This window comes from Acanthochromis polyacanthus, chromosome 18 (genome assembly GCF_021347895.1).
Source record: "Acanthochromis polyacanthus isolate Apoly-LR-REF ecotype Palm Island chromosome 18, KAUST_Apoly_ChrSc, whole genome shotgun sequence".
In the NCBI taxonomy this organism is placed as follows: domain Eukaryota; kingdom Metazoa; phylum Chordata; class Actinopteri; family Pomacentridae; genus Acanthochromis; species Acanthochromis polyacanthus.
In genome coordinates, this window is record NC_067130.1 from 7640059 (window position 1) to 7667723 (window position 27665).

Below are 27665 nucleotides of genomic sequence, written 5' to 3' on the forward strand. Positions count from 1 at the left end.
TGCTCCACCAGGACGGTTATTTCTGCTGTACAATGCGCTCACTCCTGCTTTTGATGCTGTAACACATGCCAAGTGCAGAATCTGATTACTCGAATAATGGCCAGAATAATTGATAAAATACGCAATTACTAAAATAACTGATAACTGCAGCCCTAGAAGAGACATATTACATACTTTGTTTCACTATTCCACCACAACCAGTGTCAAATATGGCTAGTAAACCACAACTAGCCAACAGTGACAAAAAATTATAACTGGACTTTAATGTGATCTTCATCCTAATTCTGGCTCAACGAGACAGCTGATGTCCTTCATTATCTAGTCACACTTCCTTTAAATCATTCAACTGTGTACTTTCCTTGAATGTTGTGTTGTTGTGAAGATTGGGTTTTTGTTGGTAGTTCTCTATAATTTGCTGAGCCGTGCTGGGAATCACCGCTATCAATGCTAACTACCCAGTTTCGTCCAAACTTCCCTGCTGTTGAGTGTAAAATGTAACTGTCCAGGGGTCTTAAAAACAAATTCGCAGCCTTTAGATTAACTGAATTATAATTACAGCTGACATGTGTCCTCATACAGTCTGTTTGCTGTGTCTCATGGCAGATGTGATGCAGATTATGCTTGGGGAGGGAGCATTTCTTACCCAGAATACATCATAAATGAGCAGTCCTGACAGCAGCAGGCAAGACACCTTCAGACTGGGGAGCCGTACGAAGGCTATCATGGCGACGCACAAGCCCATGGCTAATGCTGCAAGGAGAAAAACGCATGATAGTTAAAGAAAAATACACATTTTAGCAGAAAGTAGCTGAAAATAACAACATAGGAACAAGTTTATTTCCAACTTCATATTTAGATTTTCAAATTCCTACTAAACTCATTTCAAAAATTAGTTCTCCGTTTAAAAAAAAGCAGCTACTAGTTATATCTGTGCAAGCATTTTCATGTTTGATGACAAATTATTACAAATTTTTCCAGGGCTGCAATGTTCACAATATTCAAGAAGACTGTCAGCAATACATACCGAGTCAAATATTGAAAATACAAGACCTGCAGACACTTTTCTCTGCTTTGTCAGCTTGTTATTAACGTCCATGAAGAGCAGTCAGCTTAAATGTCAGTTACATTTTCCAAAGCAGTTGTCTAAGTACATTCTTCTGCTGCTACTGCTTGAAGATAATGTTACTGAAATCTTCACACTGCATGAGTCATGACAAGTTCCTTCTGTCCAAGAAAGATGATGAAACTGAATTCTGTCTTGATTCTTGCCTTTATAAAAAACTGGGACGGTCCAATCTTTTTCCCCACTAGCATTGTAGTTCGCAACCATGCTACCATATAGACTACTATATTTACTGTATTTAATATTTTTGGGCTGATATTTCATTACCGCACCTCATTGTCCATTGCTGCATAATTCTTAATAAATCCATCATGCTCTACTCTGCAGCTCAGAGAAATGTGTCTGTATCTGCACAGTTTCATGTTACACAGCCTGCAGCAAACGTGCTTTCTATGAACCTCGAAATAAGCTTGTAATGTGCACAAGAGCCTTTTCACAGCAACGCACCGTCCATAAGAAGCCAGTGTCCAGTCAGCACCCAGATGAGCACCAACATAACAGAGAGAGAGAAGGACAGGAGCTCAGCCAGAGTGAAACGCCCACAGCAACCAAACGAAATCCTGCAAGAAGACAAACACACAAAGGAGATGCACTAAAATCACATGAAGTACACACACAGGAAATTATGGAACATTTAAACATTTACTGGGCAATATATGCAGTGATCACAGAGCAGACTACGCACACTCAGTGATGTCCAAAGGTGAGAGGTAATGAATGTTTGGATGTGGAAGTGGGCAAATGGACACCACTAAAGATAAAACCTTTATCTCACTTCTCACTTGCCAGTCATGAAAATGATTCATTCATGATTTGTGAATGAAACAAAACAGAGAATGAATGTGTCTAGACACACAAACAAATTAAAAAAAAAAATTGTCAATAAGCAGAAATGGTTTAGGGTATGAGGTGGAGTTATTACTCACTCTCTACATCTGTAAGTAGAGACGTGATGTTCGTGTTGTTATTGAGTATGTGGGTTATTTTGTTGGTAATTCCCCCAATGTTGGTTTGTGCACATTCAATACGTTCCTCAGAACCTTTTGCAAGCACTGGTTTCTGGTAGGACCAGTCAGAGTGGGACCTCATTATTATATATCGGTCATATGTGTGACAGACAAATGAACAATCTCCACTTCTTTTAGCATCAGCTGGAAAACAAAAAACATGCAAAAGTTTATTTTAAATTTAATTGTAAATACATTCAGGCGTCAAGGGGTTAAAGTTTTAAATATAATCTGTAATCAGTAAGAGAATGAGAGAAACAGTAAAGGGCTAGTCCATCCAAACAACAGAAAAGATTTCTGATTTAATGCCTGCAATCAGGTTTAGGTTTATTTTCCAGCGTTTAGTGTTTATTGGTATATCAATATTAGAATGGCATTGCAAAATCCCGCCATTAAAAATGACACGATAGCAAAGTTTATTAGTAGTGATATTTAAAGAATGACAGTGTTTTAACAGAAGCTGTTGTCGATGTGTGTTTCTGCTTCCACTTCCTGTGCCCACAGTGGGACAAGCATGTTTTCTCTCTCATATAGAAGCTGCAGCTTTCACAGTAACATAACGAGATGGATACAAATACAAGCACTCTAGATGATCGTCAACAAAGCAGATGCACGATGTGAAATACAGCATTTTTCCATTCACACAGCCAACAGCCAGGGTGTGACCAGAGTCGCCACAAAGACCGTCTGTAAAAGATATTTTAAACCTACACAGACCAAAGAAACAAACACAAGCATCTCTCTGACAGACATGAGGACTTATTCAAAGAGCAACAGGTTAGCGAATGTGGAAGACAACATTATTACATCATACCATCCACTATGAGTCGAGCGAGTGAGATTTATTTGGTGATAAGTAAGCTTTGTTTTCACCTTTGGAGTTTGATGAGGCAATAAAAGCAATGATGACTGTAGGGCTGGCCCGAATAGTGGCTTCTGGCCTCCGAATATTCAGGCCCTATTAAACACGAATATCCAAATATTCGGACCCGTTCGTCTGGTCTCCCGGGTCCAAATGTTGCCTTCAGTTAAACTGAAGAATTCCCATACAGCGGAAGTCTTCAGCATCTTGTCTTGTGTTTATGCAACGAAGTGAAGCGTGACGTCAGAGTTGGCAGCCACCCGGCCATTTGGGTGGCGTTTACAACACAAATGGAGGAGCCGAAATCAGCCAAAGAACACGGCGGGATGAACCGAAGTGGGCCGAAGGTGCAGGGAAGAGACGAGCTCCGAATATTTTCATCTGTTGAGAGGAGGGGGTGATCACATAGACATATGTGTATATGTCTATGTGATCACATGATGAGATGAGCCGATAAGTGCCGATGTGGGCCGAAGGCGGAGGGAAGACAGTAACGCCGCATATTCTTTCCGCCCGGTAACGTCCGACGGGGGGGGGGGGGGGGGGGGGGGGGGGGGGGGGGGGGGGGGGGGGGGGGGGGGGGGGGGGGGGGATTCGGATACCAAAACTAATAACCGGATAGTGCCGTAGCAAACGAATATTCGGATATTCGGGTCCAGCCCTAGATGACTGCTTAACCGGGCTCATGTTATCTTTTGAAAACATCAAAATTAGTAATGCAGTAGTAATAACTTCACCATAACTTCCAAACTGTAAAAAAAGACCAAAAAAAACGGGCATTTAGACATATGCAGAAAAATAGCACAACTGAATTCCTGCAAAAGGGTGAAAATTGGTGAAAGAAATGTTAAGGATTTAAACTTTGTAAGCAACACTTTGATATTTGAAAGTGAAGAGATGTGAAAGAGCAGATCTTCATAAAGAGTTCCTCTAGTTCTCAATGGTTTGGTCTTAAAGCGATTAAAACATTGGTACTGTAACATTGTATTGTTGTTTCAGGGTTTATTTTAGCATTGTCCACTGCTCTGAGTTGACATTAGCCAAATATCTTCAGTTCTTCTTTTTTGTTTTTAATAATCCAATCATTCTTTTTAGTTCACTGTTCTGTCTTTTGCTTCTATTACTTTTAATTTATATCTTCTTACCTTTCCTGATGTCATGTTTTGCCAAGGTATTATTTCAGTATTGGTAGTAAGATATTTCAGCTGGTATGTTTTCCTTTTCAAGTTTAAAAAGATCCCCTTTATCACAATGCATCTGAATCATAATCTTGCCATCACAACAGCACGGTACAGCCTTTTACTGATTCGACAACTGTTGCACACAAAGACATACAAAACAGCACGGAGCAGTTTCAGCAACATTTATAGACACAAAGAATCCACATGGTTTCCTTACTTGTTCTGTGGGGAGCAGGGTCTGGTCAGATACTGGCACATTGGCAACAAGAGGAATGCAAATGCGATTGTTGCAAGAACTGAGGAGAAGAACAAAGCACAGCAGTGAGACCGACAGCTTTCACACCTACAACGTTTGTGTCCCGGTCATTTCTGTCAGTTTAATGTGGCAGATGATGGTCTTAAGTTTCAATCAGCACATAAAGAGGTCTTCCCCGGTGTGTAACTACTAAACAGAAATTTGATAGCCTCATAGTAAGTCTGCAGCTGTAGTGTTTTTGTGTTACGGTAAAGAGCGACAATTACCTGCTGTGCAGATGGTGAAGACCACCTGTACGGAGTCAAAGAAGAAGAACATGACTAGCAGAGACACAGAGGCTCCTATGGGCAGGAACAGGGCCTGTGTGGAGTCTATAGTCTGAATGCCTGAAAACAAGCAGAGCAGCTCATCAATCAGTTATAATCACTTCAGAATCCAAGAAGATATGTTGTCTGTGTGTAATAGAATTCTGTCATATATGAAATGCTTACTGTTGTTTGTGTTGCTGTTATTGAAAGACCCCGTTGTTGTAGGGTTTCCATCTTTATCCTTCTCCTGGTTCTCGCAATCCATGTTTAATGACCTGCAGGAGGGAGGGTCAGAAAGAGAGGAGATGGTGTGATTTAGGCATCAACAATCAGACACAAAGACTCAAAAACAGAGCTTAATTTACAGTGAATGAATGACACAATGGCCCCTGAAAAGTAACAGCTCTTATACATATGAATATTCTGTCAACAGAAGTTGTCATAACAAAAAATACTATATATATATATATATATATATATATATATATATATATATATATATATAGAGAGAGAGAGAGAGAGAGAGTGTCATTTTCTATTGACATTAATGACGAAGCAGCAGGCAATCAATGGCTAAATTTTGCAGCGTGGGAGGTCTGTTAACTTGAAGTCAAATGTGGCTCTAAAATTAAATCTGCAAAGTAACTCACTCATACCACCTCACAGAATAGTTTCATGTGACTTTAATAATCCTAAAAATAGTCACTAATTAGTTATAAGAATGATACATGCTTAAAAATACTTCATTGAGTAAAGTGCCCAATCATGTTCTAAATCCCATAGTTGTTAATACTTTGACATGTCACAGCAGTTACAGCTAAATTGTATTTAATCGATCTGGTTCCAGAGTCCCGGCATTGAGAATAATTGCTCACTCTCACACCATCACGGTTTATTGGGACATTTGACTAGACCAGACCAAAGTTAATTATGTTTTAGTAACACTGTCACTCAATATGTTTGCAGCTAAACACACATGTGACTGGAAACATCATGGTGAGAGTGCAAAAAGTGGAATCCTTAAACATAGCTTAAGTCAAATTTCCATCCAAAATGTTGTGCAAATTTATTCCAGATTCAAACTAAATGAATACATTTCCCCATCCATTATGCTTATGCATACTAAGCCCATCAAGATGAACAGCTTGTGGCATCAATTCTCCACTCAGGTGCCATTAAACCGTTCCACAAGAGGGGGGCAAAATTAGATAATGAGATTAGAAAAGTCACAGTCAAACTGAAAATGTGGAAACATTATGGAAATATGACATTTATGTTGAATGTTAAGCAGGCTTTATACTATCCATTGTAGCAAATATGCCCAAACGTCTTGTTGGATATCTTTGGAAAGCCCTCATACACCTTTTCAAATCCTTTTTATTTTGTTACTCAACTGTTGGTGGTATTTTCCCCATGAACTAGGTGCAGCACTTTGAATGAGCTCCTAAAGAGACTGTGAAAAGGTGTGTCGTAAATGATTTTGCCTCACGACAGCAACTATCTCAGCCCAGGATGACCTCAGAGCAACTTGATCTGATCAGTTATTTCTTCCAAATAATAACTACAATCCACTGATGACTGTAATGTTCCCCAACCAATTTGTGTCTCAGTGTGCCATCCGAGCTGGCCTGTATCGTGGAGTGAAAATGGAGCATCATCAGCACCGAGCCGACTTCTTTATATTTGGACGGTAGATAAAACAGTTTGCATCAATACCCCGCGTATTCATGCAGACATACGACAGATTGTCCGAGAGATGGACACCAGATTGATTCCGCAATTTCCCCCGACAACAGATGGAAAAGCAAAACATAACTGTCTCTCAATTCAGCCTGAGAATCAAAGTCTGTGAAGCCATTTACCTGCTAATAAGGCTCCTCTGAAACAAATGTGTTTTGGTAATACACTAATGCAAATAAATCAATCAAAACACCATTAGGTGCAGGACTGTAGATCTTTTTTCAGTGCACATAATGCACCAAAGCCAATTCATCCATTTTGTTCATTGGGTATATTTGCACTATGACAAAAGAAGTGTTTTCTGCTCAGTTTAAGCAGAATATATGCATTTTCCCTAGATTGAACCCTGAGAAACAGACCCATAAATCAAAAGCATATTTACAACAACAAACCTTTGTGTTCTTAATTTCCTGCAGCCTGGGACCAGGCTTCTCCCAAACAGAAAATGAGAAAAACTGCCTTCAGAACAGGACATGCAAGTGTTTTTGTTATGCGAGCCAGCAAAACTGCTTAAAAGTGTAATTAAAGGAATTAAACATTCAGCTATAAGTTCTGCTTACAGCTCTGCAAACAAAAGCTCTCTGCAAGTCATCGTCCACTATCCCCCTGACAGCTGAAGTAATTATTTATTTATCGACGCTCACCTGAAGCTGCCATAGACGATGAGGAGAATGGAGATGAGGAAGGTGGACACCTGGCTGGAGTCTACTAGGGAGTACGCCCTGTGGGGAGAAAGAAAAGCATGGTTAATATTTCTGAGCATATCACTTAATGAAGACAACAGTAGTGTTTATGCTGCAAAAAAAACAAAAAAAAAACAACACTCTTTCTATCCCAACTGTCTTCAAACTGACATGTGAATGAACTGTTGCAGCTTGCATTGTTAGGTTTTTGATAAATACATCATTACCCTAAACACACTAAGAACAGCAGGAAGACTAAAATGATTTCCTTGACTTTAAGCCCACATCAATCTGCTGCTTTCCCCCTTTTTGTCAGTCCTAACTGGAATCTTTTACACACTGCAAGTTGCACAGAAGCTTGCCGGCTGTCAGCGGTGTGATTTGGCAACAGTCACTGAATGACTTTCCGCATTTTCCCCCCGCAAACAAAATAAACATTTTCTGAGCAGACTCTTTTCTCACTGCAGTGAATAAAACCACGTGTTGTTCGACTTCAATGCCCATCTGATACAATCAGACTCAATCATATTTTCCTTTCATGTATGTCATTTCTGTGATTGCAGTTTTTGAAAGAGAAAAACGTGTCCCACAGCTATTTTGCTCTGTATGCTTCCAAGTGTGTTAGTGGGTTTTCTAAGCCCAAGGATGAGGAAATACTCCGCAATATTTAACTAAAATTGTCTGGTTGTGAAATTAAACATTTATAAATTCTAACACATCTAAATGTCCACTGAGACACACAAGCTGTAAGGCAAATGAAAACAGAGCCCTAAATAACTGTGAAAGAGGAAATCTGAGCTCCAAATTCTTAAATTATAAGTGCAAAAAAATCCAACCTCTGGAACTGTTAAACTGTGGTGAATGTCGTATATATCAGTTTCTCAGGGAATAAAAGTGGTTTTCCTGCTGGATTGTACTCTATAATCCATTCAAACTGAAGAGTACACACCCATGCGGACATACAAATCATCATTGTGAAGTCAGAATAGATCCCTGTTGCACAGTTCTTTCCATTATTTTTTTATGCCATCATAATGAGAAAAATTATATAAATGGTACTGAAGTGTTAAACTGCAATTTGAGTCAGTTATTCGGATTTAATAGTTTGAAAATCTCACATTGGTTGTGGCAATTCTATCACACATTTCCCTAAAAAACTAATATGCTGGATGGTGTAAAATTCATATAGAAAAGCAAGTGTTTCATACAAAAGCCTGTGCACAGTGTGTACGAGGAGAACTGGATAAATCGTGTTCAGCTTTAGCTACTTAGACGCATCACAATGGCCCATCTTCACATAAAGAATTAAAAATCCCTTTTTAGTGACTAAAAGGAACATATAAGAGAATGTGAAATCATTTTGATTATATACATACACATATATCACCGCTCAACCCACTGACACGGCACATCACATGCAAATGGTGCTGCACAGAGCTCAACATATTCTGTACCCTTGAGATCACAACAAAGCCAGGAGAGTGAAACAACTCGATAGTAAAATCAGAATTGCAAATTTTGTTGTATTTTTAAAAAGAACTGGGAAAACACGAGTTATTGATTATGAAAATCAATAAGGCAAATGGGATACACAGCTCTAGGAACACTGCAAACTGCCTACCAAGGAAGGGGATCTTGGGTTTTATTTTTTGTACAAGCTTAAATTTTGATAAGGTCTGTTGGAAAATGACTCCTATAGCCTCAGCCTTAGACTAGTTTAGCTATTAACAATGAATAGTGCTGAGGCATTAAAATCTGCATTAGATAGTGGAGAATGGCATGTATTATGGTATGTAGTGGTAGTATAGGGTAATATATCTATAGGAACCCCAGAGCTGAAATGTCAACGTGATCATTGCATTTTCCATGCATGAGCTATCTCTGATGATACAAAAAATTTCTAATTTCACTCATGCATAGGATTCGTGTAAAACTCCTCTATGTAATCTTTACATTGCACAGTACAGCAGCATATCAGTCTGGGACAGTTGCAAGTAATCTGTCGACCTTACAGATATGACACTTTTGTAGTAACTCTTTGACCTATATCCTCTCTGCGTTTTACGTGTATGTTTGAGATATGTGAAACAGACTAGACAAAATAATGAGCTGATGAAGGACAGGATAGTGCTAAAATCTCTGCTCAGGGTTGCCTTTTAAAGAGCATTCAGACTGAAGATAAGGTCAGAGAAACACGCACTGCACTGTCTTGACAAAGGATGAGTACCCCTTTAAAAACACCATTCATCCAGTTCTATTTTAGCTTGTCCATCAATCATTATCAGATTTTTCACAGCTCTCTAAGCCCCAACATTTCATACACATGTAATCCTAATAGTTCCATAAAAGCACCTTTTTTTTCTCCCAGACAAATGTGTAGTTTCCAGATTAACGTTGCATCTAATCACCAAACTGTTCCCAGATCAGTGATATGCAGCCCTGACATGCGATCTTATAATGCAGGCCTTTTTCTGGGGGCAGAGACAAGGCTGGCATTGTGATGCATCTGTCTCCAGTTAAGAGGTGCAGATTTGACCCTAATCCTGACCTGTCTGTCTCCTGTCAAACGCTGGCTATTGATAAGGAATGCAGGCTGTGGTTCAGAAAATGCAGAATTAAACTTGTGTGACACCACACCAATCCGGTACTATGCAGAAATACAGAATTTGTTCACATTAAATGTTTGCAGAAAACAACTTCCAGATAATTTATTTAATCTTGCTACAAGATTTTAAAGCTATTTTATATGCCTAAAAAAAACCAGTCTCACCCAAGCTGCCTTAATTAGTGTTGAATTGCTATTATTTACAGCTGACTATAGAGAAACGAATGGATGCACAGAAAAGGTGGCAAAGTGGCAGACACAAATTCTTAAAATAACACATGAAACACAGGAAAAGCAGGCATGCAAAGAGGAACAACAGTCACAAGTGGACCACTGTCAACACTGACTGACATTTAAGACTAAAAAAAAAAAATCACACGTCTACAAAATAACTCAGTTGAATAAACATTGGTAACCGCTTCCGTTTGTGTTATTTTTCCCTTCTACTTGACCCGGCTACCTCTTCTTTATTGCAGTTTGAAGCTTGTGAGGTCATTTACTCAAATGCCTCCCACTCTATTCCACCTGTAGTCAGCAACTGTAGTTGTGAACAAAAGTATGTACACTTGTTCAGACCATATATATCAAGGTAGTTTTCAGTTTCCAGTGATGCTTTTAACTAGGACGTTTTTTTATGATGGAGTAATTAAAACACATGCATCTTTGTCACAGAAAACAATAATGCATTTTGGTTCTTTTATAAATAAAATAAGGGTCTTCTGGAAATGTGGTCAAATCTTGTGGGTCAAAAATACACATACATCAATTTGAATTATTAGTTTTAGCGATGCAGAAAGCTGTGACAATCAAATTTCTTAGCGGCATGGCCTCATAACTTCTTGTGACTGATCACAGTCAACAACAGCTCATGACTTCTCCAAGTCAGTTTATATAAGCCTCATCTGATACGCTCATTAGACAAAAGGCTTTAATGGGGCAGTTAGGGGAACTCAGCAAAGATCTGGAAAACACACTATTGACTTGAGCAAGTCAGAAAAGTCACTTGGAACCATTTCAAAGCAGCAAAGATCCCAAAATCATCTGTGTAAACAATTGTAAGTATAAAGTATATAATCAGGAACAAAGTGCAAGCTATCACCTGCCGCTGAGAGAGAAATAGTCAGGATGGTCAAGAGTCAGCCAAGAATCACCAAAAACAACTTTGAAATGAATGAGAAGCTGCTGCTGGAACACACATGTCAGCGTCCACAAGCAAGCGTGTTTCACATCACCATGGTCAAAGGAGCTGCCATGCAAGAAGGAAGTCCATTCTCAAGAAGCAGCAGCTTAAGTGATAGTTCTGTGGTCAGATGAAGCAAAAACTGAGCTATTTGGCCGTAAGAACAACAAATATGTTTGGAGAAGAGAATGTGAGGCCTTTACCCTCAAGAACAAAAGACCTACCACTAAGCATGGAGGTGGTATTATTATGCTTTGGGGCTGGTTTCTTTACCCAAATCAAATGGAATAATGAAGGACAGTTACCTTTACATTCTCAAGACAATGGCCCAAAACATACATCAAAAGTAGCAAAGAAATGGCTAAATCGGGCTAGAATTAGGGTTTTAAACAGGCTTCCCTAAAGTTCTGACCTAAAACCCATGAAGAGCTTGTGGACTGTGCAGAAGGAACAAGTCTGTGTAAGAAAGCTAACAAATTTATTTAAACTGCACCAATTCTGTCAAAAGGAGACGTCGAAGATACAACCAAAAAACCTCATGAAGCTTGTGAACGGCTAGCAAAAGTGCCTAGTTGAGGCGAAAATGGCCAGGTAAACCAAATGTTAATATTGCTGTTTGTATATTTTTAACCCAGCAGATTTTCTCATATTTCCAGAGGATCTACCATAAATGCATCAAATAACCAATATGCATGACTATTCTTTGTGACAAAGACGCATATTTCAATCAGTCCATTACAGAAAATTAAAGGTTACAGGAAATTTTAGAAGCTCAAGATCGCCACGGTCTTCATAAATGTATATAAACCTTTGTTAGCAACCATACATCCTACCTAGTTACTAAAAAGTAACACAAAGAAACCAAAAAAAGGACTTCCTTTGCAACATCCTGTGTAATGCAGGTGTGCATTGTCAGTGCCAGTAGAACTTAAAGGAGTACATTACAACTTACTGCAATCATAAACCACAGAAACCTTTGTTTTCTATAAATTACATGATGATCAACGCTACTGTGATATGAACTGGGATGTATTTTACTTTGTCAAGAAAAAAAGGCTAATTCATTTGAAATTATTTAACATGGTACTAAAGTAGACACCATTTCTCATGGGTAGGAAAATCCTGGAATTAAAATCTGTCCTTTGCGGGCATGCAGTGAACACTGTTTGAGTATAGCTGGGCTGCAATGCTAGTTTTCTTCCAAGCACTGATAAAACAGCCGAGGATAAAGAGACCGAATGCTTCAAATCATTTTTCATTCTGGTACGCCTCTGACACCAGAATTCACAGATTTCATTGTGATGCTTAGGGGGAAAAAGCAGGAATCTTCTGTCTCTTTCATTCATTCAGTAAAACAAGAATGACTACAGGGTGTCTAGGCGAGGAGAGGTAACATGTAGTTCACTGTGGAAACAGGACACCAGGACAATGCTGCCTCATGTAGCTTTGCTTTGGTCTTGTTTGTCCAACACAGGCCTTTACTTAATGACTTAAAAACAACTTCAGCTGGTATCATCTTTACAGATACTTCGAGTTACAATAGGGCCTGGCTTGCTTGACCCAAGATGTAGGTCATAATCAATAGCTAACAATATAATATACCTTTTACAAATCTGACACCCTATTCAGCCAACTGTTTCTTTTGGATTACGTGTCCTACGAGCAGTTTGACTTCAAGCATTAAAAGCGATTAAGAAACTGACCTTGTTCTGCAACAACACTGACAATTATGATGTCACTGCTTCACTGTCAACGCAGCAAGCAGCTAGACGGCTAGTTTAATCTAGCACAGGCCTAATTCATATTCTAGTATCGAACTGGTTTGTCTGAATTCTGTGCACAGAGCCTGTAGAACATGGGTGAGATAGATGAATGGAACATTTACAAACAAAATACAATCCCGGACTGTTGAGGGCTGGATGGCAGCCCAAAGTGCCATAAGACGTCCTTGTTCACTGACAGACTAGGTTTTCAATAACACAATTCCAATACCGTCCTCCATCAAACCAGTTGCATGCATGACTTGAAGCTCCCAGGTCAGGACCAGGCCGCAATGAACATTTCTGCAAATGTCACAACTGTGAGGAGTGGATATTTAAGACAGAATAATATCTTACTGAGGTTTGTCCTCAAACAGATACATAACTCAAAATAAAACAAATTACAAGTCCTCTCCTGTATATCTTACCTAATTTGGTTACAGACTTTACTCTAATTAACACCTGCTTACAATAGCTACTGGGTGCTGGTCATCCAATTAGGAATTAACATTTATCTGTCTCCGCTCTCTGATCCAATTATGGATGTAATGGTTTACAGCCATCAAGACAAAGAATGCAGTTTGTGACCTTTTTGCTTCCATAAAAATAAGCATTCCACCCCTGTCTTGCTGCTCTGGGTTTACACCTGTGTATATCATTTTTTTTTCCTTTCTTTGTCTGAATGAGAGCTGAAAAGGGATTTACAAAGAAACACACAAAAAGGACTGCCATTGAGAGCACGGGAGGTTGTGGGCTGGGTTTTTCTGTGATGTTACAATTACATGGCCAATGCCTCAGCTCAAAGTCACAAGAACGGCCTCGAGCGCAACGTTGAAAGGCGTTTGGGAGTGGAAACTGCTGGTTACACCTATCAAGATTCAGGCCACGATCTGATAATATTAATTTTCTCAGAGCACATGAAGATCATGAGCAAAAACCTCAATCTCAAAATTTAGACTGCGGTTTCTCCAAATTAAAGCTAATCGGGCTTTTAACTTCTAAAGGATAATCTTAGCGGCGCTTCTGTTCAGGACACAGGCAACAGGTGCTTTGGTAATCTCTCAGATTTATACAGATCAATGTGCGCTCTAAAGTGGATAATTTGGCAGCCTTAGCGGTGTCTCAACAGTTGGAATGTATATCGCAGATTCTCAAAAACTACAATGTCTCCAACACTTGATGTAACTTCTTTAGGTAAAACAGGGCTATTATAAATGTGCAGAAGTCAACTTTCTCAACACAACTGACTTTGTAGGTTGTGTGAATGATTAACTCACAACAGCTGAGACTAATTTGACTGTGTTGTGATTGTCTAAATACTAGGAGCAGATTTTTGTCAGTTTTCCTAATGTAGAATGCTTTTCTTCTTAAATTCATTAATGCAAAGATCTGGACTTTTTGGTCAGTACAGACCCGCAACACAGCTACATTTTTAATTTCTGCTTGCTGTAGCATGCATTTTTATCATGACAGTTACATTAAAAACACAGGATCACAATATTTTATTGTATTTATGGTGAAGCTTGGAAAACTGCTCGTGTTGCTAATTGCACAAATAGTCACACACCATAAAATGACAGTGGCTAATGGGAGACAGCACCTAGAATCGATTAATTGCCAAGTAAAAAACATAAACTACGACTGTTAGACGACGACCCACAGCTCACTCTGGACATCCTATCTCTACTACTGGCATAACTTATTATGGGACTGCAGGAAAGGAAATCGATGGAAAATAAACTGGCATGTTAGCTATTAACCTCTGCTCGTTCCCATAAATATACATTTTACAAGTACAGAACAAGACCACTGGTTGCCTCTGCTATATACCATCTTTGCAAGGCAACAGAAATGACTAGAAGTTGTGAGTTTAACAGGTAGCCTCAATTAGGTGTCACTGAACGCTGTAAAAAACACTCATGTGCTTAAGCTTGTGACTGTATTTCCATTTGTCACCTTCTGTAAACAGTTTGCATATCTAACATAAAACTTGAGTAAGAGAAGGCAATTCCTTAAGAACATTATAAATCAGCATCATATATTCTGGTTCCTCCTTAATTTTAATCACCTACTGGAAGGATTCCACACCCTCAGTCACTAGCAAATTTAAAATCTTTGAGAAATCTCACAAGTAATAAACAAGAAAAATGCCACAATACCAAAACTGTTAAAACCAGAGACTGTCATAAATAACGACTGGACAGAGATAATTTATCAACTGATGCCAGATAGATACCATTCTTTATAGCCTTCCATATATAATTCTGCTTGCTAATCACAACGGATACTTAGGAAATGTTGCAAATTCTTCCTATTTAGGTCAGCAATTTAGCGTTTTTATGTCTGTATTTTTACATCATATTTACCTTATTATGAACTTGGTTATGTTTGATATCTTTCTCTTTTTAGACACCATAAAACTCCTGTCTTTCTTGTAAATTTTGCTGAGTATGAGATTTCATTATACCAGATGTGTGGCATTACTGCTACTGAAATTCCACAATTTTTAATACCAAATTCAACATTCAAAAATAGCATCGATCAAGGGACTGTAGTTCAAAACAAGCTCTTACTCTGAAAAATTGCTATGCACGCAATGTTAAATTTTGACAGAACAGCAACTACAGCAGCTTAGCAATATTGAGCAATCCTATCACTACATTGTGTGTTTTTAACACATGCCAGCTGTCGTGATTCACAAACAAGAGCAGTGACTTATCAGGACATTCTGATGACATCTTGTTAATGTAAAAATAACAACTGACTCCTTGAATTTTGTGTACAGATGTGGATGCCTGATTGAGATGCTCAGTCAGGGTGCTTACTCCAAGATGCTCTGACACATTTGCATACTGACTTTTGGTTGTTTATAATGAAACTTTTTTTTTTCCAACACATTGCAATAGACCTTCTGCAGAACCTATAATTTCTGCTACTATTCCACATGTTATTTCCCCTGTTCTCTAGTACTTACAGCAACTATGATACCATGTAAAAATAAGTATGGTCGTATTTTCAGAATTTTGGCATCATCTTGGGACCAAGTGTTGGTTTTTGTGACATGCAGCTAAACTGCATCAACATTTAGTACAGACAATCTTTTAGCAGATCAACAAAGCATTTAATTGAGATAATAAACCACTCCAAAGGCACACAGTGATCTGCACAGATACGCTGACAAGAGCAGAAATGTAAATCAAAATTACACAGAAGGGAAGCCCAATATTTTGTAACGTCTATATATATATTCTCCCTGTGTTGGCTAGTGGTAGATCTTAAATGGTTATGGTGGAAGGATGTGGTTATAAAGCCTGGCTTAACAGACCTTTCACAAGATGGCACCAATAAATGCAGTACCTGATCAGTTTCTGTCAGACCGAAATTAGAAGAGTGGGGAAAAGCATTTGAAACTTGCCAGGATGAACAAGTGAAAGTATACCCAACAACTTCCTTGGTCTGCTCGTGTTTTACATGTCTGTGTGACTGACTAACAACATTTTCATTCCAGGAAGCAACACTTACACAATTTAACCTCAAATGTGATGGTTGAAACGTTCTGGCATAGCACAGCTCTGACAGCTGCAAAACTGAAAGTGAGGAACAGAAACTAGAAGAAAACAACTACCAATGGTTAGCAACCAAACAAGCTCTGAAGATCCTTGCTGTTGTGACATCGAACTACAACCTGCCAACTTTCAAAACAAGACACCTTCAGAACTGTACATTAGCCAGCTGGTTACCATGAGCCTAAATAAGAGCTTGCTGCAGTTTATTAGCAAATTATCCAGGCAGCAGTATAGAAGCTATAAAACTAATTGTGCACAACAGAACCTACAAATGCACCCTATGTCTGCACACTGTCACAGGTCTTCAAATAACTACTTGGTGCAATGCCACTAATAAAATCAAGCTTAGTATGTATGTGGTTGTTTAATTGAACGTTTTAGTATCACAATGCATCATTACTGTGTTTTAAATGCTCATGAAGCAGAGCCAGTACGTGTGAGGCATGTCACAACTCTGTGGGTGTTTGTATTTCTGGTTTAAACGTGTTTGGGGCTCGGGCTGGCATTCAGCAGCTTAAGATACGATGATGTCTGGAGTTGGCCTCGCTGCTCGTCTCCTGGTAAGTGACAAGAGGTGGGGGCAAACAGACAAACACAGACAGACGACACGAGCAGAAAAGTAATTTACGAGTGATTTGCTGTGAAAGGTTGATGCCATTTGCGCTAGTGGATAAGCCTGATACAAAACTAAAACTACTGAAGGTACTTGCTGTGAAAATGTATTAACTTGCTGATAGGGATATGAAGACAAAACCCCACCTACTGATCAGGTAATGGGAATGACAATAACAGCCAAACAGGTGTGACCTCATCAGCATCTCTCACACACAGTTACAACTAAAATGCAGTGTTTCTAGTCTTTCTACACATCCAGCATGCAGATGAATACAAGCAACCTTGTGAAACTGCTGAAAAACACTGTTGTAAAAGCCTCTACGATATTTTGTCCTCATTCATAGTCTAAGCACACTGCAATGATGAAAGCAAATGTGACTTATCAGTTTGGCTGCAAAGCAAAACTTTTGCCAGTGTGAACATACCAGCTTTGATTTAACTGTAAACTGCATTGCCACCATTAGTCTAGAGTCGTCTCTGAATTGCCTCCGTGTCACTTACGTTATTTCTTGCACACTAGATGGTTTGCTGTCCTTAATGTTTTTCTGCCTAGCTTGCATATTAACACAAGCAACCACATATTCAAGCCTTCTAAAGGTGTACCTCTCCTGCGGTGAAAAATATTTTAAGAAATACACTTGTTTGCTGTCTTAATAGGTGTTATTAGATGAAACAGATCCAAGACATGTTTAGCTTTACTTACAACATTTACAATACAGTTGTGAATCTGCTGGACAGTGCATTTCTATCTTTTTTCCTCTTTAATGGAGGCCAGCGGTTTTCCCTTGTGTTTCGCTTTGGTTAAAACCATATTTTTTAGCCCCCAACCTGAATCTGGATATGGAAACAGAAGGAGTAAATGCACACAGAATGTATTTTGATAGCAGACCATCTGATATTTAGCCACATCTGGAGGTGGCCTGGCGAGCACTGTGATGGAATCTCAGCCAAGTCTTAATGCCATCTGTACAGTGAGAAGACCCAGCAAGTCGTAAGGTCAATCTAATTTTCTTTTTGCTATGATTATAAAGATTCCAAAAATCTTCGAGTAGTAGCAAGCGTCTGCAAAACTGCCCTCATAAATACTAATGTTTTTGATAAAAGAATGACCTTGCCACTGTTGCCTTGGGGCTTGCTCTGGAGGTCAGGCATATAGGTTCTGTAAGGCGTCTTGAGACAATCTGAATGTAATTGGCGCGATATAAATAAAACTGAGTTGATTTGAATTGAAAATTGAACCCTTCCCCCCCATCCTTAGCAATGCTTCTCTTGACCTCAGACGCACTATGTTTGTTGACAAGTAAACCAGGTGGAATTAATATAACAACAACAGTTATTAACATCAAATATGAATTCAAAAGCTTGTGGATTGGATGTAATTATCAAAATAATGTAAACAGGATTTTAAAAATGAACGGCAAATTATTGTAGATTAACTCTTTTTTTGACAGACACTGTGTTTTGCTCAATTCATAAGTTCAAAACAAACGAAACACATACAAACAGGACAACTAAATCTAATTTCTATCTTCATATTAGACTTACATTGTTTCAGTGTCACCTGTAAACTGTTCTCCAGTGAACATTTCAAACCATTCCCTCAGTCTCTCATGAAATACACCCTCCAAAGTCTATATTATTTAAACATTAATAGATAACTGTTACGGAAAGCTTTGGGGAACGACTGTAAGCCCAGAAGATGGATTTTTCCATCCATGACTGTCAGTTTAAATTCCTGATAAAACTGAGCTGTTTTCTGCATGCTGAATACTGATACTTAAAATGGTTGTCCTTATAATTTCCAAGTAACAGAAGAAAATGCAAGTCCATTTCAACACAAAGAAAACTAACCTCCTGTTATCAGCAAGCCAGATAAATGAGATGACGAATGAATAGGCAAATGCGAGCAATTTCCCTAGCCATACAGCCTTGCAACAAAGTGTGTTAAAATTCTCAATGACACAAAGAAACTCAATTAGCAAAGAAGTTGTTTAAAAGTTACTGTGTTTACTGATATCCTAATAACGGGAAAAGCTTTGGTTGACTTCTTTCAAACTGATACGTTGTTCAAATCACATGAAATAATAGAAATACAGATATTTCCAAAAAACATCTTACAAAAAAGATGCCACTAAATACAAGTTGGACAACCTATATGATAGAACACAGTATATCTGTGGACCTTCATCATTCATTGAACCTCATCTGCTCCTGGAGACTCGTTGATTTGAAGCACTCAGAAACAAGCCGACATTGTCCTAAAATTGATCCAAACACTGGACCCCTGTTCCACAGATCAGACAAGCATAATGTAACCTACATTAATTAGCCGGGCCCTAACAAGGTGGTCATTTTCATTCACAGGGACAACGCATTTCACACCATCTCTGTATGGCTTCGCTCATTCTATACTTCACCAAGCTCGAAAATTACGTTAACCTGGCCTTAACTATAGGCACCTCACAAACCCAAATATACCGTTTGTTACTGCCTGTCGTGTGCCACAATAAAGAAATTGGCATTTTTGTGACATGACTGCGATGCTAGTTTAGCAATCTACGGCAGAACCTTTGTTATTGTGTGCAGCGAGTCGACGACGAATGCTAACCAGCTAATCAGCTAACCCCAAATTGGTGGTACAGCTAACGTCAACTAAGCTGCTTGACACTGTCATGCAATACTGCGTTTATTGTGCAAGGTTACATATTTCTAAAAGCAAGTGGCCATATCGTGAGCGAAAGAATATTTCACCAACTGGCAGTGTGCTTATGAAGCCGCTAGCAGAGCAGCTAGCTCTTTAGCATTCGCTCACAATAGCACCATTGGATTTGACCGGAGCAGGCTAACGTTAGCACAGCATCAGCTGGTGCTGCTGATTAGCCGCGGCTAGCTAACCAGTCAGCTAAAGCTAGCTGTTTGGAATATCTCAGCTGCAGGAAAAAAATATTTGGATGTATGACATTTTGCCCCACAGACGGTGATAAATGCATTAGGAAGCATCAACGTTAAGAGCCCAGCATTCCTGTGAAGTGACAGATATACAATTCATTGGTTTAATGACCTATTACATTCAGACTTGGTAGTAGCAGCAGCTAACCCTCGGTAGCTATTACTAGCCAGTAGCGCAACGCCTGTGCGCACTCACCAAGATGAGTAGCCTTGCTCCGCCATATCGCCGAAAACAGTGGGTTCCGCGACTGTGGCTAACACAGATTCAGGTCCCGGTGACAACCCGTTGGGACCTGGGAGAGGTTTTTCTGCTTTTCCTTCACAATCCGACGTCCTAGCAGTTACTTTTAGGTGACAACATGATGATACATCCCGGCGGCAGCTAGTAATCACTAGCTGAATATCTTGCAATTGAAATGAGAATGATGGTTTGCTATCGTTAGGTGGACAAGACAAAGCACCCCGAGAAAAAAACCACAGATGTTATTTTCGTCGGTTTCGCTAATGTCCTGCCGTCACCCCAGCCGAGAAGGCTCGGTCTCCAACGATGCTACACCCACTGTAAATCCATATTCAGCCTGGTGTGTCCAGAATAAATTCGGATATTCCTCCGGTCTGCACCCCTAGCTGTTATGGAAGACGTTCAGCTTTGTTTTCTATGGCGAGAGTCCACGGGAACGCGCAAAATCGCCCTGCTGTAGAGGTTTACAAGTAGGACGTGCACTGAAATGCTTTCATGCGCTGAAAACGCTCGCAATGGTTTCCCCTCAGCTGGCAGCATTGCAGCCTATCATACACACCTCCAACTAAAACCGTGGGCATTACGTCGATTGTAAAATGTAATAATGCGTGGTTGTAATTTAATTAACCGCCCGATCATTTGATTCAATCACGAAATGTTATTTTAATTACTGTCAAAAACACTGAAAAACAGACATCCCCTCAAAATTAAATTAATTTAATTAACTATTAAGATGAAAAATGGCTTTAAAAAGAGAGAGAAAGGCCAAATTAAAACTGAATAGTTTCAACAGAATAGATTTGGTATAAATTACACTTGCTTTAGGCGTCTTTTTTTGGCATTATTTTGCAATGAAAGACTCATCCATGGACACGTAGGCTCAGAAGCCTATCACAGAAATGGTTTACAGAGTTATTTGAACAATTTGTAGATTGCTATCTGTATCAGGTCTTTTTAAATAATTTCAGATTGGTCTGCATGCCTCTGGTCATAACATAGAAAAGACTGGCAGTAATACAAAGCAGAAAGCAGCGAGACAGTAAAATAAAAAGAAATAATGAGTTGGTCAGTTGAGTTGTATAAAATAAAATAGGGTCTACCTTTTATTTTTTATTTTTTGTAAGAAGAAATTTTGTGGTGCCAGTCTACAATGGGGAAATTGCTAGAATTAACTACAAAATATACCTGTAGGGCCCTTTATTCAATGCTTATAAACTTTTTTTTTTACCTTGAATAATTCCCGATCACTCACTATCCTTACTCTTTGCTCCAAACTAAGCAATAATTGTATGGATTGCCATGCAGCATTATGATATTAACATATTTCGCACATACATTTATGGTCTCAAGAGGATTAACCTAATGGCTTTGGTGTTCCCCTACCTTTGTATGCAGCAGGTTGACGTTTTCATCCACAACTGTTTAATGCATTTGTATGCATTTGATGCAAACATTTGGTGATTTTGTGAACTTGTTTGTCTCCCAACTCTTCATCTAGCACCATTATGAGGTCAAAATTTTCACTTTATGCAGTAATTTGTTTTTCTCAGCCGTGAGCCCCAGAGCTTCACAGAGCCTTTAGTGCAGCTCCACGCTCTTTGTCTTGTTCTGTTAAAGGAGCCTTATCAGCACGCAGCACAATGAAAAGAGCACGGCATCATTAAAATTTAGGTTTGTTTGCTTTGGGGAAAACACAGAGACTTGGTAACAGTCCCTAACAGCCAATACAGCGATCAGAGAAAGTTTTCAGTTGTGACTAAAGGTGTATTTAAAAAAGGAATGCAGATGGCATCATTTATCCTCTGGGCAGAAATGTGTTGAGTGAATTCAATGACAATCTGTCCATTAGATGTTGATGTTCTCAAGTGGATGTTTTGACCAGATGGTGGTAAAAGAGGAAAGGTCAGGTGGTCACCAAAAACATCAACAACTCCTTCTCTGGTGGAGGTTTGGAAGACTACAGAAAATGTACAATTTGACCAGAGGGATAATTGAAGGACAAGAATCCAAAATAGAACTGGTGACCTCGAGGTATCATGGATTTGGTCCGTAAAGTTTATGGTAATTCTATTAGATTTCTTGTTTTTAAGTGAAAATGCTGAAAGGCTTTGAAGATCAATATAGGATTGTCAAAACATCTGATGACTAACTGCTAAAATGTCTTACTATATATGAAAAAACTGCATAAAATGTGCTTATATAGGTGCATGGATAGATGGAATAAGTGAAGGGGGAGAACAAGTGCATCTGTAAGTACACACCATAGTTTTGTTCAATGCTGTAAAAGCAACTTTCTGTTTTATTTGTTAACAAAACGATGTTGTGAGAAATAAAAAGTAGGCCTCAGGTCAGAGTGGGGAGTGCTTTACAGTAACGGAGCTGTTGCCTGGACAAAGGGCACTGCTCATAACAACATAGTTTATACAACAAATATAAATAATGTAATAATCCTGGTGGATCAATATGGGATCTAACCTGACAAAACCTACTAGTGCACACTGTACCCCGATTTGACAATACCTTCTATCAATATGATGGAATGGAAAAAGAAAAAAGCTCACGGACTAAAGCGTATAGACCTCATCTGTCAAGCATACAGTGCGCTGGTGGTTTGGATTTCACTTGGAGTATGTCTGCCAGAGGAACTGGCACACTGGCCCTAATTGATCATGTCACTGCTGACAGAAGCAGCAGAGTGAATGTAGAGGTGGACAGGAGGCGGCTGTTTGCTCAGATTCAGCCCAGAGCGTAAAAACTCATTGGACAGATTTCATCATTCAGCAGGAGAGCGATCCCAAACATATGGTCGAAGCAAACAAAAAGAATGAAAAGGCAACTATCTTAGAATGGCCAAGCCAGTCATCTGAGACGCCACAACAAGAAGAGGCTGCAGTGAAGGCCTGGGGGAGCGTTATCAGGGCATCTGGTGATGTCTGTGGGCCTAAGCCTTCAGGATTCTCAACAAAATATCAAATATTTTCTTTGGGTTGATGTGTGTCTGTTCAAAATGTCTGTTTTCTCCAATAGTTCTTGTGACCTTCATGTCAAATTAAAGCTGACACCTGGTACTTTAATGCAACAGTATCCAATATTTCATTCAAATTGAATTACCAGAACCTGAAAAGCTGATACACACGTGGACAAAATTGTTGGTACCCCTCAGTTAAAGAAGGAAAAACCCACAATTCTCACTGAAATCACTTGAAACTCACAAAAGTAACAATAAATAAAAATTTATTGAAAAGTAAATAATCAAAAACAGCCATTACTTTTGAATTGTTGATTAACATAATTATTTAAAAAAACAAACTAATGAAACAGGCCTGGACAAAAATGATGGTACCTCTATAAAAGATTGAAAACTATTTGACCAGAGTGACATGATTAACTCAGGTGTGTCATTTAATTGACATCACAGGTGTTTCCAAACTCATAATCAGTCAGTCTGCCTATTTAAAGGGAGACAAGTAGTCACCCTGCTGTTTGGTGAAAAGGTGTGTACCACACTGAACATGGACAACAGAAAGCGAAGGAGAGAATTGTCCCAGGACATCCGAAAAAAAATTATAGACAAACATCTTAAAGGTAAAGGCTATAAGACCATCTCTAAACAGCTTGAAGTTCCTGTGACAACAGTGGCTCATATTATTCAGAAGTTCAAGACCCACGGGACAGTAGCCAACCTCCCTGGACGTGGCCGCAAGAGGAAAATTGATGACAAATTGAAAAGACGGATCGTTGGAATTGTATCCAAAGAGCCCAGAGCAACCTCCAAAGAAATTAAAGGTGAACTCCAAGGCCAAGGTACATCAGTGTCAGATCGCACCATTCGTCGTTGTTTGAGCCAAAGTGGACTTCATGGGAGACGACCAAGGAGGACACCACTGCTGAAAAAAACTCATAAAAAAGCCAGACTGGAATTTGCAAAAATGCATGTTGACAAGCCACAAAGCTTCTGGGAGAATGTCCTTTGGACAGATGAGACCAAACTGGAGCTTTTTGGTAAGGCACATCAACTCTATGTTCATAGACTCAAAAACCAAGCATACGAAGAAAAGAACACTGTCCCTACGGTGAAACATGGAGGAGGCTCAGTAATGTTTTGGGGCTGCTTTGCTGCATCTGGCACAGGGTGTCTTGAAAGTGTGCAAGGTACGATGAAATCTGAAGACTATCAAGGCATTCTGGAGAGAAATGTGCTGCCTAGTGTCAGAAAGCTTGGTCTCAGTCGCAGGTCATGGGTCTTCCAACAGGACAACGATCCAAAACACACAGCCAAAAACACCCAAGAATGGCTGAGAGAAAAGCGTTGGACTATTCTAAAGTGGCCTTCTATGAGCCCAGATCTGAATCCCATTGAACATATGTGGAAGGAGCTGAAACATGCCATTTGGAGAAGACACCCATCAAACCTGAGACAACTGGAGCTGTTTGCTCATGAGGAGTGGGCCAAAATACCTGTTGACAGCTGCAGAACGCTCATTGACAAATACAGAAATCCTTTAATTGCAGTGATTGCCTCAAAAGGTTGTGCAACAAAATATTAAGTTATGGGTACCATCATTTTTGTCCAGCCCTATTTCATTAGTTTTTTTTTTAAATAATTATGTTAATCAACAATTCAAAAGTGATGGCTGATTTTGATTATTTAATTTTCAATAAATTTTTATTTATTGTTACTTTTGTGAGTTTCAAGTGATTTCAGTGAGAATTGTGGGTTTTTCCTTCTTTAACTGAGGGGTACCAACAATTTTGTCCACGTGTGTAAATGTCTAAATGTTCAATACTTAAGGTCTGGACTGTGCATGTATTGATCCGAGGTGGATTTTACACTCCAGTGGAACAAATAATCATGCTTGAACATAGAAAAACTTCCCTATTAGGGCTTAGCCAGCGCCAGATAAGACTGTGTCTTTGCAATGGATAAAGATGCCATCGGGTTTAGAAAGGGGTCAGTGGGATTCCCTCTCTCAAAGAGTGAGGGGATTACCATAGTCTGCAAAGAGCTGATTTTCTTACAGATTATGTACAATCTGTTCTCAGCAACAGAGACACATATTCACAAGATACAGAAGCAGCATTAACAAAAAGCCTTATTAATTCAAGGTCAACTGAGGTTTTTCCACAGCCTTCATCAACCTGTAGTCAGATACCTTGTGAAACAAAACCGGTGCTAGTTGAGTTTTATTAGAGGCAGTGTAGCCTGCCACTTCTGAAAAAAAATAAAATAAAAACAGCTAGTCTGTACTTTCAGGTTGTTCTGCTTCAGGATCAGTTTGGAAACATTCTTGTGTCATCATTATAGACACCAGCTGGAGGGGTTGCGTTCTCCCATCAGGAGCTGCAAAAAGACACAAACGAACGAACTCCTAGCTCTCACTCACTGCAAGAGCCATGGAAAAAAAATTAATAGACCAGCCTTGTTTTCTTCAGTTTTTTGTTCATTTCAATGCCTGGTACTACTAAAGGTATATTACCTGAAGAATATATTGAACACAACAAAAAAAAAATGCAGCTGATTCCATAATTGTCATATTTGACATGCGCTTAACTATGTTCCCAGGGTATATAAGAGGACATTTCATGTCATAAGCAGCACTGCACATGCAAAGGCCTACAGTGGTTTCCTGCTTACATTCAAGCTGTAGCACAACTCACAAGTTGTCAGCTCTCACATAAAGCTTAAAACAAAAGAATTATGTGAAGCCACAAAGGCAGACATCTTGGCACTGCTGGAAATTGTCACGAGCGAGAAACAGATAGCGAAAAAAGTGAAGATCTCCAAGTTCATTACACCAAGAAAAAACAAGCCCAACATGGTACTACCAAACTGCTAGCTGGTCCTGGCAGAAACATCTTTCTACCTACCAGATGACCATGCGCTCATCTGTCCGTGTGTTAGGAATCGTCATCAGACCTTCAGGGATATTAAAAATGAGTGGACACTGTGGAGAAATGTCACTTGTTTGGCAAGGATGGTTGGAAACCAACTTCTTGAAGCTGCTCTGAAGTCACACAGGGCACAGAAGAATCCCTTCATCAACAAAAGGCAGAGGAAAGTCTGGTTACTCTTTGCTGGGATCACAAGGATCGGACTGTTGATGATTGGGCTAAGGTTCTCTTCAGTGATGAATCCAGTTTTCACTTGATTCCCACTCCAGCCAACTTACTGGTTAGGAGGAAGCCTGGAGAAGCTGCAAACCAGACTGTCTGCCCCTACAGTAAAACATGGGGGTGGATCAGTGATGATATGGGGTTGTTTCAGTCTGGGTGGACCAGGGCAAATGAACCAGGACATGTTTGGGGCTACTCTTGAAAACAGTTGTAACCTGGGTAGATAACCTCAGGTTATTAAAAGTGTGTTTTTAGCCAGTATTTTGAGTTAGTCCCTTAATTTGCATTTTCTCTCAGGAGAATTAGTACCTTAAATTGGCCACGAGGTGGTAATAGAAGGCCGTTATTGTCTTTAAGATTGACTTTGATAGGTTTGTTTAGTGAGTTAATACACTCAACAAAAATATAAACGCAACACTTTTGTTTTTGCTTCCATTTTTTTATGAGATGAACTCAAAGATCTGAAACTTTTTCCACATACACAATATCACCATTTGTCTCAAATATTGTTCACAAATCTGTCTAAATCTGTGATAGTGAGCACTTCTCCTTTGCTGAGATAATCCATCCTACCTCACAGGTGTGCCATATCAAGATGCTGATTAGACACCATGATTAGTGCACAGGTGTGCCTTAGACTGCCCACAATAAAAGGATCTTTCTGCATGGAGTTTGCATGTTCTCCCTGTGCATGCCTGGGTTTTCTCCAGGCAATCCGGCTTCCTCCCATAGTCCAAAAATCCATCCATCCATCCATTCTCTATACACCGCTTTATCCTCACCAGGGTCGCGGGGGGGTGCCGGAGCCTATCCCAGATGACTCGGGCTAAGGCAGGGGACACCCAGGACAGGTGGCCAGTCTGTCCCAGGGCTACATATACTGACAAACAATCATACTCACATTCACACCTATGGGCAATTTAGAATAATCAGTTAACCTCAGCATATTTTTTGGACTGTGGGAGGAAGCCGGAGTACCCAGAGAAAACCCACGCATGCACAGGGAGAACATGCAAACTCCATGCAGAAAGATCCCAGGCCGGGTTTTGAAAGGCGAAAGTGCTAACCACAACTCCACTGTGCAGCCCCAGTTCAAAATTATGTTGAGGTTAATTGATTACTCTAAATTGCCTGTTGGTGTGAATGCGAGTGTAATTGTTTGTCTGTATATGTAGCCCTGCCTTCGCCGAGTTAGCTGGGATAGGCTCCAGCACCCCCTGCGACCCTAGTGCGGATAAAGCGGTGTGTAGAGAATGGATGGATGGATGGATGTTTAGTGCGAGAAAGTGCTAGGGGTGGCCATCTTACCGAAATATGCCATCTTTTTTTCTCTTGCCTGCACGCAGTCCCATGTGGATGCTACGCTGTTGCTGGAGTTGGATATACTTAGAAACCAAACCATAAATGAGGTATTTCGTCACTAAAGTCAACTACAGAAATTACGTAAGTAGACAAGAATCATCAAACATCCTTTA

At 39.6% G+C, this 27665-nt stretch overlaps 1 protein-coding gene across 1 annotated transcript in view; it reads right to left on the reverse strand.

Annotated features, from left to right (window-relative positions):
• The window catches only part of sppl3 (signal peptide peptidase 3), a 31401-nt gene extending 10780 nt beyond the window's left edge, over positions 1–20621 (reverse strand). Inside the window, exons 1-7 of the mRNA XM_022209975.2 lie at positions 20032–20621; positions 7122–7199; positions 4921–5012; positions 4696–4815; positions 4391–4469; positions 1571–1683; positions 644–750 (exon numbers count right to left, since the gene is read on the reverse strand). Coding sequence (XP_022065667.1) covers positions 644–750; positions 1571–1683; positions 4391–4469; positions 4696–4815; positions 4921–5012; positions 7122–7199; positions 20032–20057 — 615 coding nt within the window. The 5' untranslated portion in view covers positions 20058–20621. The remainder of the gene's footprint in view (positions 1–643; positions 751–1570; positions 1684–4390; positions 4470–4695; positions 4816–4920; positions 5013–7121; positions 7200–20031) is intronic.
• Positions 20622–27665: the final 7044 nt, after the last annotated feature.